Source organism: Asterias amurensis, chromosome 7 (genome assembly GCF_032118995.1).
Source record: "Asterias amurensis chromosome 7, ASM3211899v1".
Classification (NCBI taxonomy): domain Eukaryota; kingdom Metazoa; phylum Echinodermata; class Asteroidea; order Forcipulatida; family Asteriidae; genus Asterias; species Asterias amurensis.
Genome location: NC_092654.1, coordinates 23,938,228 through 23,950,258, shown reverse-complemented (window position 1 = coordinate 23,950,258; position 12,031 = coordinate 23,938,228). Strand labels below are relative to the sequence as shown.

General features: G+C 36.5%; 1 protein-coding gene across 21 annotated transcripts in view; it reads left to right on the top strand.

The window, feature by feature from the left end:
* LOC139939424 (uncharacterized) overlaps positions 1–12,031 on the top strand; it is an 88,111-nt gene that overhangs the window by 39,168 nt on the left and 36,912 nt on the right. For all 21 annotated transcript variants that reach the window (XR_011786306.1, XM_071935308.1, XM_071935321.1 and 18 more), the window contains 2 exons: positions 782–916; positions 11,499–11,597. Coding sequence is in view for 20 of the 21 variants with exons in the window: in XM_071935308.1 (XP_071791409.1) it covers positions 782–916; positions 11,499–11,597 (234 nt within the window). In the remaining variant the exon portion in view is untranslated. The remainder of the gene's footprint in view (positions 1–781; positions 917–11,498; positions 11,598–12,031) is intronic.

Here is a 12,031-nt window from a genome sequence, read left to right as displayed (position 1 = left end):
TACAAATGGCAAAAATTTAAGAAAATCAATAATATTTTTCTTAATCCTATTTTTGAATTGACTATTTAACAATTGTACCTTAAAGGTAGACAAATATACATTTGTGTCAACCCTTACCACCCCAAGCCATCAATATTCAAGTATACTTGTATTTATTATACTTTGTGGGACTGAGGACTGCTTGTAAAAGGTCAAGTATAAATACATATAATCAGAGTCCTGCAGTTCAGGTTGAATTGGTGAATTTTGTTCAAGTGGGAAGGATCCCAGTAGATCACAATGCTATCTTACAAATTGCATAATGGTAAAAACTTCATACCATCAGGGAAGTTGTCTAAAAAACTAAAAACAAACATCAACAACAACAACAACAACAACAACAACAACAACAACAACCGTGACAACACCAACAAACAGAATAAGTTTTAAATTAAATTGTCACAAAGACAATTAATTGACAACCAGACACGTTATACAAATTTGTTTTCACATACAATTAAACTAAATCCAGAGGTTTGGGTTTTTTAACAACTTATAAAAACATTCTTACAAAAAACGTTATTGATAAAAGAAAATACACATTTTAAAAATCATTATTTGAAAAGGTTACTATACTCAAATTTCGAAGCCAAACTTCTAAAACAACACTTGGAAGAATACTCCTGACCTTTCCGTGAGGTGGTCGATAACTATTACTCATCAACCCCCCCCCCCCCCTCTCCCACCCCTATGACACACATCCTTAAACTAAAATGTCATACTGCCCTCTATATTCATCTAGTCTAAAACTGCCCAGCAGGAGTCTAAACACAGTTCACATGTGAAGGCAATCTTAGATCTAGTCCAGAGTAGCTGCAGTAATGACCAGCTGAAGACCTTGAGCTCTCAGGAGGAACAGGGACTAGCAGTTTATGAGGTAAGTCTTAGATCTCGCATGGGTAAGAAGAAGTGACTGGTAGTTCACTGCAAAATTTGTCTGTGATTGGTATGGTACTTTTGTGAATGAAATAGAAAAGGGAGAATGTGTTTTGTATCCAGTTATGTTATTATAGAAAGCTGCTGAGCTTTTGGAAGGGTAGTGTATTGCCAGCTCTGGAATGTTGCACAAAAGTTCCCAAAGCTATGGCTCTACTGGTCCTAGCTCTATGCTCTGATTATCAAGGGAGTGAGAACTAGAAGTTTTTGTCTGTGTTATGGTATAGTGTGCTTTTGTGAGAGTAATGGGAAAAAGGGGAATGTGTTTTGTGGTCCTGTTGTATGCAGTTGTTGTATTGCAGAAAGTTTGTAAGCTTTTGAAGGGTAGTGTATTGCTGGCTCTGGAATGTTGCACTTATCAGGAAAATAAGTCGGCAAAGTTAATGGTTCTGACTGATAGTCCTTGCTCTATGGATTAACAAGGGAGTGAGAACTGCCATGGGAATTTAATTGCATTGACTCTCAGGTATGACGTTTTATTTTTGGCATGGGTGGCAATGAGAGTAAAACAAAAACATTTGTTTCACCCAAAACAAAAATTTTAAACATGACTTTTAATTGTGAAAATAATTGTTTGTCCTTGTCCACGAGGTTAGACCTTGGAGGTAGAACTTCCAACACTACTTATTTTATGACATGTTTATTTTGGATGGTTTTACACAATCCCTTCATATGCAAGTTTATGTGTGTGTTAAATTGTTCAACAGTGAACCTCCCAGTTAATGTCACACTTAAAAGTTCCTGTTGGTGCCCCCCCCCCCCCCCCCCCCCCCGCTTCTTTACACACGCACTCTGAAAAACACTGTTTTCCAGTTGTACATGAAGCAAGGTTAGTTTGGGTGTGACTGGATTATCTTGGGGAACTATATCCTAAAGTATACATGTAGGTACAACTAGGTTCAAGTTACGCTTGAGTTATCTTCTATGAAAACTCCATACATGTTTTAAACCTTTATGTACACTTTGTATGAACTATAGATTTTTTCATAACACACTGCGCCTTAATGTAATGGGTGACTTATTTTGGAATATTGACATGGATGTCCAACAGTCTTGTATACACAGTTTGTGACTGGTTCACTGTTTAGAGAATTAATGGTAAGCAATATTTTCTGCTTTAGCAACTTTATAGAAAGGAGCCATTTTATAACAAAACTTTAACAATTCTATCTTATTTATCTTTTACTTTCACTTGACCTACATTAACTGACCTGAGTGTCAACCACAGTTTCATTGTTTGCATTTCTGTGTTCCCTTTTAAAAGGATGTGAAATTATTTCAAAGCGTATTGTATTATTTTTAACTGTAATTGGTTCATTCAAAATAGTTCCGAAGTGGAGAATAAATTAGAAAATACCTTTTAAATATAAAAAGGCAAGCTTATTGGGTTGCCGAAAAAACACATTCTGAAAAGATTGTTTAATGCAGCCAGGCATGATTTTGTTTGGACAAATCTGAATAACTAACCCAAATAAATAACCCTAAATGTCTATTAAAGCATACACCATGGGTACAATGTAGGTACATGTAAGTCCTTGTTTTCAATCAAATATTCCTACTTTTTTAAAGTACCAAATAATATCATGATTCCAGCATACTTGTGTCAAACATAAAGAAAGTCAATGTGCTTCGGCCAAACATCAACAAATTTGGGTCCAGAATGCCCCACAGTTTTGACAAATCCTGGGAAGAACCCTTGTAAACCTACAGTATATTGAGTATAAACGACCACTCTGATTTCAAACAGCTTGACATTTAAATTCCACACAAATATACTTTATGACCAGATAAATTTTACTGAGATTTTGCTTCAGTTACTGAAACTGTGTCAATACGTGCCTCGGACCTTTTGTGAAGCTGACTCGAAGTAAAACACAAATTCCAGAAGAAATGTCATTGAAATATAAAATAAACAAACTGACAGAGTCGATCTTGGCGAAACGGACGTTGATTATTTGACTATGGGAAAATATTTAGGTTTCCACTTCCCATGTGACCGAAATAACTTTGACATGACTGTATTTGTAGAAATGAGAGGGAAATGGTTTAACATTGAAGAGGAAATAGTTTATATTTGTACAGGAAATGAAAAGAAACATTGCAATTAACTGTACAGTAATGAGCGACAACTGGCTGTACTATTTCATATAAACTCAACCGTGTGTGAAATACTGCAGAAAGTGTTGTGGCATTGTACATTAGTTTAACCATAGAGTTAACTATCCATTGTGTGTGTTCTCATGAAAACTTACCAAGTTAATCTAAAGTGCATTTTATGGTTGTGCACAACATTGGTTAAACTGAAATTGTAAATTTTACCATTTCATTTCATTTCATTTTATTTGAATCACATTTCGTGGTCCACAGGCCAAATTGCACATGATTTACAATTATCAAATAGTAAAAACATTCACAGCACAAAGGCCTACATTATAGATGGTATAAACATTGTCACGGTAGAAACTTACACTTAAAGGCAGAATACACTTTCTGTACTTGGTGATCCCAACATTATGTGTAGAGTTATCAACCTTTGAAAATTTTGAATCAATTGGTCATCAAAGTTAAAGAAAATAGTATATTTAAAAAAAAATTCCCTTTTTGCATAGAAGTTTCTGTTTTCAGATGCCTGAGAACCTGAAGCCTTTGTTTTTGTGGGTTTTTTTTTTTTGGGGGGGGGGGATACCTTTAAAAATATACCATACACACTCTATTTACTGATGTTCATGTTGTACTAGTAGTAGATACGTTGTACTGCAAACATAAACACCAAGGAATTTTGTTTATACCAAAGGCAAAAGTTTTTGTTGGCTGAGATGAAGTAGTTTGACCACTGCTTTTAATTTTGTGTCAAAGTGTGTATCAATATTTGAGTACACAGGTCCAGGTCCAACATTTACTGAGGGTGAAAGTTGATACAGTGAGGGTAATTCTATCAGATGTTGCTCTTTCATCAATACTTCTTGAATAAACTTTCCAGGGGGTAACAAGACAGTTTGAATGACTGGAGTTTGTGGTCTATACAACCCTAAGATTAAGTGTTTAGACTTGGTGTGTGTGTGTCAGTATATGTTTTTATTACAATCAGGGAATCGTATCTCTATGTATTCCTTGGCTTGCATAACCTTAGTAAGATTGAAACAATTACGTTTACTCTTACAGATTTTGAAATAACTTACATGGTAAAAAAGGATGGTCATGGTAAGATGGTTATGGTGGAAAATGTTCCCTTGGACCAAAATGTTGTTGCCTTAAATGCTACAATTTTTGAAAAATGAGATAGACAACTAATTTTCATCTCACAAGTCTGAAATTCGGTGTTTGAAATCAGTGATGGGGTTATTCACAAGTTTCTTGCGACTTTGATGACCGATTGAGCTTTAACTTTCATAGGTTTGTTATTTCATATATGTTTGGTCACTACATAGTGCAGATACTGGTCTTTGACATTGACCAAAGAAACTTGAAATACAATGAAGGTGAAGATGACCAGTAATAAGCCGAGTTGCGCATATTAATGTTGCACAGGCTACATACTCCCCACCAGGGAGCTGAGATGGTTTAAGGAGTGATTTAAGGCCCAGTGACCAGGGGTAATAATGTGAAGCGCTTTGGGACGCCCTACGAATGTGAAGAGCGCTATATAAAAATGGGTTATTATTATTATTATTTATAAATGCCCTTTTTAAAACTATTGCTCTGACTTGAGATTAGGCTTTGGGCTTGGGATTAGGCTTGGGCTTTGGCTTTGTCTTGGCTTTGGGCTTGAAGATTAGGCTTTGGGCTTGGGATTAGGCTTGGGCTTTGGCTTTGTCTTGGCTTTGGGCTTGAAGATTAGGCTTTGGGCTTGGGATTAGGCTTACTTTGGCTTGGCTTTGGGCTTGAGCTTGGAGTTTGGGCTTGGACTTGAAGCTTTGTGGTTGGGCTGTCAGATTGTGAAAAATGGGTTTATCTTCTGGACAGGCTTTTAAACAGACTGGCAGAGCCCAAGCTGAAGTCGTGGTTTTGGAAGCAGCCAAACTAACCAGTGTCTAGTGTCTATTCACACTATCACTGCCTTATCAACACCCCCTCCTCACCTCAACACATGACCATGCATATCTACATTATTTTCTCTTTGACTATCCATGGTTTTCAATTGGCACTGACATTCTTGGGTGTACTTTTTTCAATAGAGTGGGTTGACAAAGGAATCGCAGGATCCAGCTCAAAGCAAACAAAGTCAGTTAGGGATCTACCCAAAATGGATACGTCTGTAGCTCACTATGGAGCTGATTAATTTTGGTTTTACCCATATACACCGATGTGTGGTAGCACTGTATACTCAGTACTTTCCCAAGGCAACTTGGGTGGGATTCAAACCTTTGCAATTCTAGAGCAGTGTCATACCAAATAGACCAACAAGGTTGCCAGCTAGCTAGAGGCAAACCCAAAATTAATATTTGTAATGACAAAAAAGGGCATTAAATTAACATTTTCTCTCAATTTGTAAAAATGAATCAAAATCAATAAATCAATTTTTTTCTGAGAAAATTAGTGTTACTTTTACTAAACAGTTACTTGGAGACCACTCTTGATCAAGTGCCTCCATTTACCAGCTGAGCTCCAAAATATGCAAAGCCAATTTACAAAATTTATACAAACTCCACTGATGACCTTAAAGTTCTGACCCGATGATTTCATATTTCGATTTTGCCATAGTTGTTCGCACAAATTTGGGTAGACCCCTAACTGACTTCTTTGCAGGGGTGCAATTGGGTTCGATCCTGACGGTCTTTGTCAACCCACGCAATTGTCAAGGAAGTACACACTAGAATGTCAGTGTCACACTGAATGCCAGGGACAGTCAAAGAGAAAATAATGTAGTTATGCATGGTCTATTATTTGGGGAGGAGGGGGAGGGTCAGAAAGGTCTAGTTATGGGGGTGGGGGAGGGGTAGGCCTACTATAGTCTCTCTGTAACCAGAAAAGTAAGCAGTGATAGTGCGAATAGACACTTTCTGTTATGCTTTGCCCTTCTCGGGGCAGATATTGGGTAACCATAGTTGCTGATTCTAAATATTTGTTCACTCATGATCACAATTTCTGATTTATTACATTTTATCTCATTGAAATTTTGACTGCAGCTTAGTACATAACTGGCTCAATTTCATAGAGCTGCTTAAAGAACGGTCTTCTCACTTGGTGTATCTTTACATATGTATAAAATAACAAACCTTTGAAAATTTGAGCTCAATTCGTTTGCGAGATAATAATTAAAGAAAAAACACCCTTGTCACACAAAGTTGTGTGCTTTCAGATGGCTGTTTTCGAGACCTCAAATTCTAAGTCTGAGGTCTTAAAATAAAACTCGTGGAAAATTGCTTCTTTCTCGAAAACTACGTCACTCTAGAGGGAGCCGTTTCTCACAATGTTTTATACCATCAACCTCTCCCTATTACTCGTCACCAAGAAAGGTTTTATACTAATAATTATTTTGAGTAATGACCAATAGTCTCCACTGCCTTTAAGCAAAAATTATTGCTTGACAATTTTTGGCCTAGCAGAAAAAAGGAGGATACCAGTCACAAATTGTCGGTTGTTAACCTTAATCTGCTAAGCATAATTTTGCTGTGGTTAGCAACCTTTTTGTGCTAAGCAGCTCTACCACATTGGGCCCAGAACTCATGTTGTTTCGTCACATCCATATGCCAAGATCAAAACAGAGTGTTGTGAGTTTTCCTACTTTCCTGACAAATCTGTGGGTTTTATTGAGACAGTAAAATCAAGATGATCCGTTTTTGTTTGTATTGGGTTAATGTTCAAAGCATTGGTGGAAGAATGAACAGTGGTTAAATGGACCTTGCCTTGCACTGGGTCTAAGTGGCACTTTCTGGAGACAATTCTTCAACAATGCTTTATGTGAAACACAGCTCCATTGTCATCCAAATTGCCAAGTATGTGTGCTTGAATCTTTTTTTTCAATTGTGTTCACAAATCAGTAAAAACCACTACACATTTTATGGGTCATCAGACATTGTATGTTTGGCCTTCAAGCATTATGGAAAGGACCCACTGACCTCTTTAGGTAGCTACATGCACTGTCTACTGAGTGTTTGTATAAAAACTTTATCACAAAAACCAGTTTGTGTACCCCTTAAAACCCATGCAGCATAGCTTTAGTGTAAGCATAAAGCAAGAGGCTTTTACCTCTAGGAAAACCAACACACCCACACTGTAATTTCAGAAAGTCACGATCCAATCTGCTGATTATGAATGTCCAGGTTTGACTTGGTAGAGCCGGATCAAAATTAAAAGCTCAATTGAAAAAGGTTTTTGTACAGCCATGTCCAAATTGGTAGATACGGCTACGGCTAGATTATCATATGATCAAGTGTTGAAATAAATGACTGTACTGTAGCCGAAGCCACCAATTTGGATACGGATCAACTTTCTCTCTTTAAAAGTAGTTTAATTTCTTAGGATTTTTTCATGATTTCATGAATTTTTTCTAAATCTCCCCGAGACTTCAAGAGACTTCAATTATTATTATTATTTTTTTTATATTATTGGTTTATTAAAAATCAAACGTAGCAGCCAAAAGGCTGAATTGTGTTTAGGTTAACAATATAAAAATACATTCAAACATAAAAAACCAGCAAATATACAATAAAAGATTATTAAAATAAAATTCTTGATTGAAGTTAAATAGTCATTGAAGGGAGAAATAAGTAGTCAAAATTGTGTCCAAACCTGTAGTTTTGTATTTCTGGTAATGCACAGAGTCTGTAAATCTCTTGAGTTGCACCATTTACATTGCCCAAGTGGACTTACGCAGTTGCATAAAGATTTGTGAAATCGGCTGCTGGGAGGTTCAGCATATGGAACAGGGGCAACCCAGGCCAGCAAGCCATTTTCAAGAAATGTTACTTTTGGCAAATCTCATCTCACCCATAGGCTCAGGTTACTCGGGTTTCCAGAGAAAGCAAAATACAAGTTTCTCATCTTGAATCCGAACATTTAGAATCAGCCCAAGTGTCAATCTCTCCTTCTAAGTAATCTAGTCATGCGTTAATAACTTCAAGAATCACAGGAACATGTGTCTGTCCTTCGGCCTGTCTGGAAATGTTAGAATTTTGGTTGTCTGTACAAAGAGCTAGACACTTCAGAGTATAGTTAACAGATCAATGATTTTTGCTGTCATTGCTCTTATTATAAGATGTCCTCCATGATTCTCAATGCACTCTGGATGATCCAAGACGAGAGAGGTTGCCATGTGTACTTACAGGTAACATGGAATTGAATGCAAACTTTTCAATGAAATGTGGTGATATAAAGAGCTAGACAGATCAATGGTTTTTACTGTCATTGCTCTTAAGATGTCCTCCATGATTCTTTATGCATTTTGTGTGGTTCGGGACCAGAGGGGTTGCCATGTGTAGTTAAACATTACGGTTAACATGGAATTGAATGCAAATTTTTCAAGGAAATGTGATATAAAGAGCTAGACAGATCAATGGTTTTTACTGTCATTGCTCTTAAGATGTCCTCCATGATTCTTTATGCATTTTGTATGGTCCGGGACCAGAGGGGTTGCCATGTGTAGTTAAACATTACGGTTAACATGGAATTGAATGCAAATTTTTCAAGGAAATGTGGTGATATAAAGAGCTAAACAGATCAATGGTTTTTACTGTCATTGCTCTTAAGATGTCCTCCATGATTCTTTATGCATTTTGTATGGTTCGGGACCAGAGGGGTTGCCATTTGTAGTTAAACATTATGGTAATAACATGGAATTGAATGCTTACATTATTTTTCAAGGAAATGTGGTGATATAAAGAGCTAGACAGATCAATGGTTTTTACTGTCATTGCTCTTAAAATGTCCTCCATGATTCTTTATGCATTTTGTATGGTCCGGGACCAGAGGGGTTGCCATGTGTAGTTAAACATTACGGTTAACATGGAATTGAATGCAAATTTTTCAAGGAAATGTGGTGATATAAAGAGCTAAACAGATCAATGGTTTTTACTGTCATTGCTCTTAAGATGTCCTCCATGATTCTTTATGCATTTTGTATGGGTCGGGACCAGAGGGGTTGCCATGTGTAGTTAAACATTATGGTAATAACATGGAATTGAATGCTTACATTATTTTTCAAGGAAATGTGGTGATATAAAGAGCTAGACAGATCAATGGTTTTTACTGTCATTGCTCTTAAAATGTCCTCCATGATTCTTTATGCATTTTGTATGGTCCGGGACCAGAGGGGTTGCCATGTGTAGTTAAACATTACGGTTAACATGGAATTGAATGCAAATTTTTCAAGGAAATGTGGTGATATAAAGAGCTAAACAGATCAATGGTTTTGACTGTCATTGCTCTTAAGATGTCCTCCATGATTCTTTATGCATTTTGTATGGTTCGGGACCAGAAGGGTTGCCATGTGTAATTATACATTACAGTTAACATAGAATTGAATGCTAATTTTTCAAGGAAATGTGGTGATAAAGAGCTAGACACTTAAGAAAAGTTAACAGATCAATGGTTTTTGCTGTCATTGCTCTTAAGATGTCCTCCACGATTCTCTATGCATTCTGTATGGTTTGAGACCATAGGGGTTTCCATGTGTAGTTGTACATTCCATTTAACATTTATAACAAATTTTCAAAGAAAATGTTGCGATGATGGTGTTGATGCTATTAAAGCACTCGAGGTCGATGGAGATCAAGTCTTCATTCATCTGTTACTTTAGCATGTCCAGTGATGGCTTATTCATCATCCAGAGTCCTTCCCATGAACAATCTAACAATTCTTTTTGAAGAAATTGTTTTCAAAATATAGTATAAAATTTTTTGAAACTAAATCTTTTTCACTTCAAAAGTAAGCAGGAGTTTGTACATCCCCCCCCCCCACGGTGCAAGGAAGGCTTAAAGGCACTATGCTAGCCTGAGGCCAATTGTTTTAGTTTTGGGTCAAGAAGTCTCTGACCATACAAGTCCGGTGGTCTTGGGGTTTTTCAATTGAATAACAATACCTCATTGAGTAATATCTTGAACAGACACATCATGTTTGAATGTAGACAGATGAGAGAAAGTTTCTCTTATATAGATGTTGTCAGGGCTCAGGAAGTTTTTTGTCTCATTTTAGTTCTGTGTTGTAAGAACATTTCTGTTCCAGTAAAAAAAATTAAGTTTTCTTCCAAGTTCCGAGTGGTCTTGTGAATTTTCTCCCAAATTTGAGCCTTGGTAAGGCTACTTTCTTGCTTCAATTCATCATAACCAAGATTTTAGAGCAAGATATGCTAGACAGAGAAAGCCATTTTTAAATGTCAGTGTGCCTTAAGCTTCCTGTATTGTAATAAGTACCTGAACATGCAGGAGTCTTACTCATAAAGCAACCCCCCCCCCAGGGAAAACTCTTTATTAGGACATGGCTTTTTCTTTATTGAAACAGAAGTCGTGTAAGAGGTGTTTTCCCCCTTTTGTATTTGTAAAATAGACTCTTAGTCTTAGCTATGCAAGAAAATCAGGAATTTTGAGTTTTTAAACACCTGGTTTATATTCAGATGGATTGTGTAGGAGTGACGTTTTTTGTACATAAAATTTGTAAGACATGAAATATAAATGTTCACAGACTTACACATAATGTACTGAATCAAAATATTAATAATAACAATGGATTATTCTTGTATCATTGTGTGGTCCGTATGTGCATGAGAATAAGGGAAAGGAGGAACAAGTTTGTGCAGTAAAAACTCAAAAAACATGTGAGAATAAAGTAATCTTAAAAGGCAGACAAACAAAATTAAATTAATTGTGGTAACAATGATTAAATGAGTTTTAAGTTTGTTAATTCATCTTAGGTCAAACATTCTACACACACATGAGGGCCTTATGGTGTCTGTAGACAAAAGACCCCAATGAATATTGACTCAAGGAGGAAATTAACCCCATCTCTGGAGAAGGGTGTGGGCTTTCCTTCTGTATAAGAAGCTCATTTGAATCCTTTGAGGCAAACTTAACACAGAGTTTAGGCAAGAAACAAGGCGAGTTGTGACTTGATAAACCCTTCGTTGTAAAATTGGATTGCTCAACCGGGCGTGGTTCAAATGTTTACAATCTACAAGGATGTTTCCTTGTACATTGTCTTATTAATCTGCTGTGGAATGCAGGGGGAAATAACAAGGCTCAATAATTTGAACTCTGAAGCTGACAGTCAGAGTTGACATGTCCATTCTGATTAAACAAAAATTAGTTCGGAGCTTGCAACACTCACCCTTGCTGATAAGCACTAGGCCTACTACATTGCAAATTTATTTAGACAATTCTGTAACATTCCTTTAATTTTACCCGACTGTTTTGATTTTACTGACCTACAAGAATTCCAGCTATAAATCTAATACATAATGAAAATTGTGTGTTGTAAAACTAAATGTATTTAACTTAACGATTTTGTTGTGTGCAAAAAATGGCGTGATGTTTCGACCCTAGCAGAGCCTGTTTTCGTTAACAGATTTTTATTTATTTATTATTTTGCAGCAACCACTGAATAACAGCCAGGTGTTGGAAAAGGTGTCTTCCTACCTCACAGAGCTCAAGAACCAGCTTGCTCAGGTCAAAGGTCAGCTCATCTCCTTGGTAAGCCGGCATGCATTTATACATTCACCCTGAAACATGCTGATAAGATCCGCAAGGGGGAAGTCCAGACTTATCTGAGACTTTTATCACTAAAGTTGGAGGACGCTGTTAAAGTCGCTGTTAAAGTGGACCGGTTGTGTTTATTTGGTTTTTTTTGTTTGCCCTCCCAAAACTGTTTACAGTTATCAGGGTTTTTATAATAAAAATGGATAAACATGGGTATATATCAGAGAGAAAGAGGTGAAATTAGTAACTTTGAAATCAAAAGGAAAGGTATGCATTTGGCCTTAACTCTTAAAATTAATGGCAATAAAAACATTTGGTTAGAAGCCTACAGCAACTTTGATATAACTATAAAGAATTTTGAGAAACATTTTACTTTGAAAGTACCAAAAGTATGCTTTGCCTTTGTTAAAAATTTGTGTAAGTGCAAA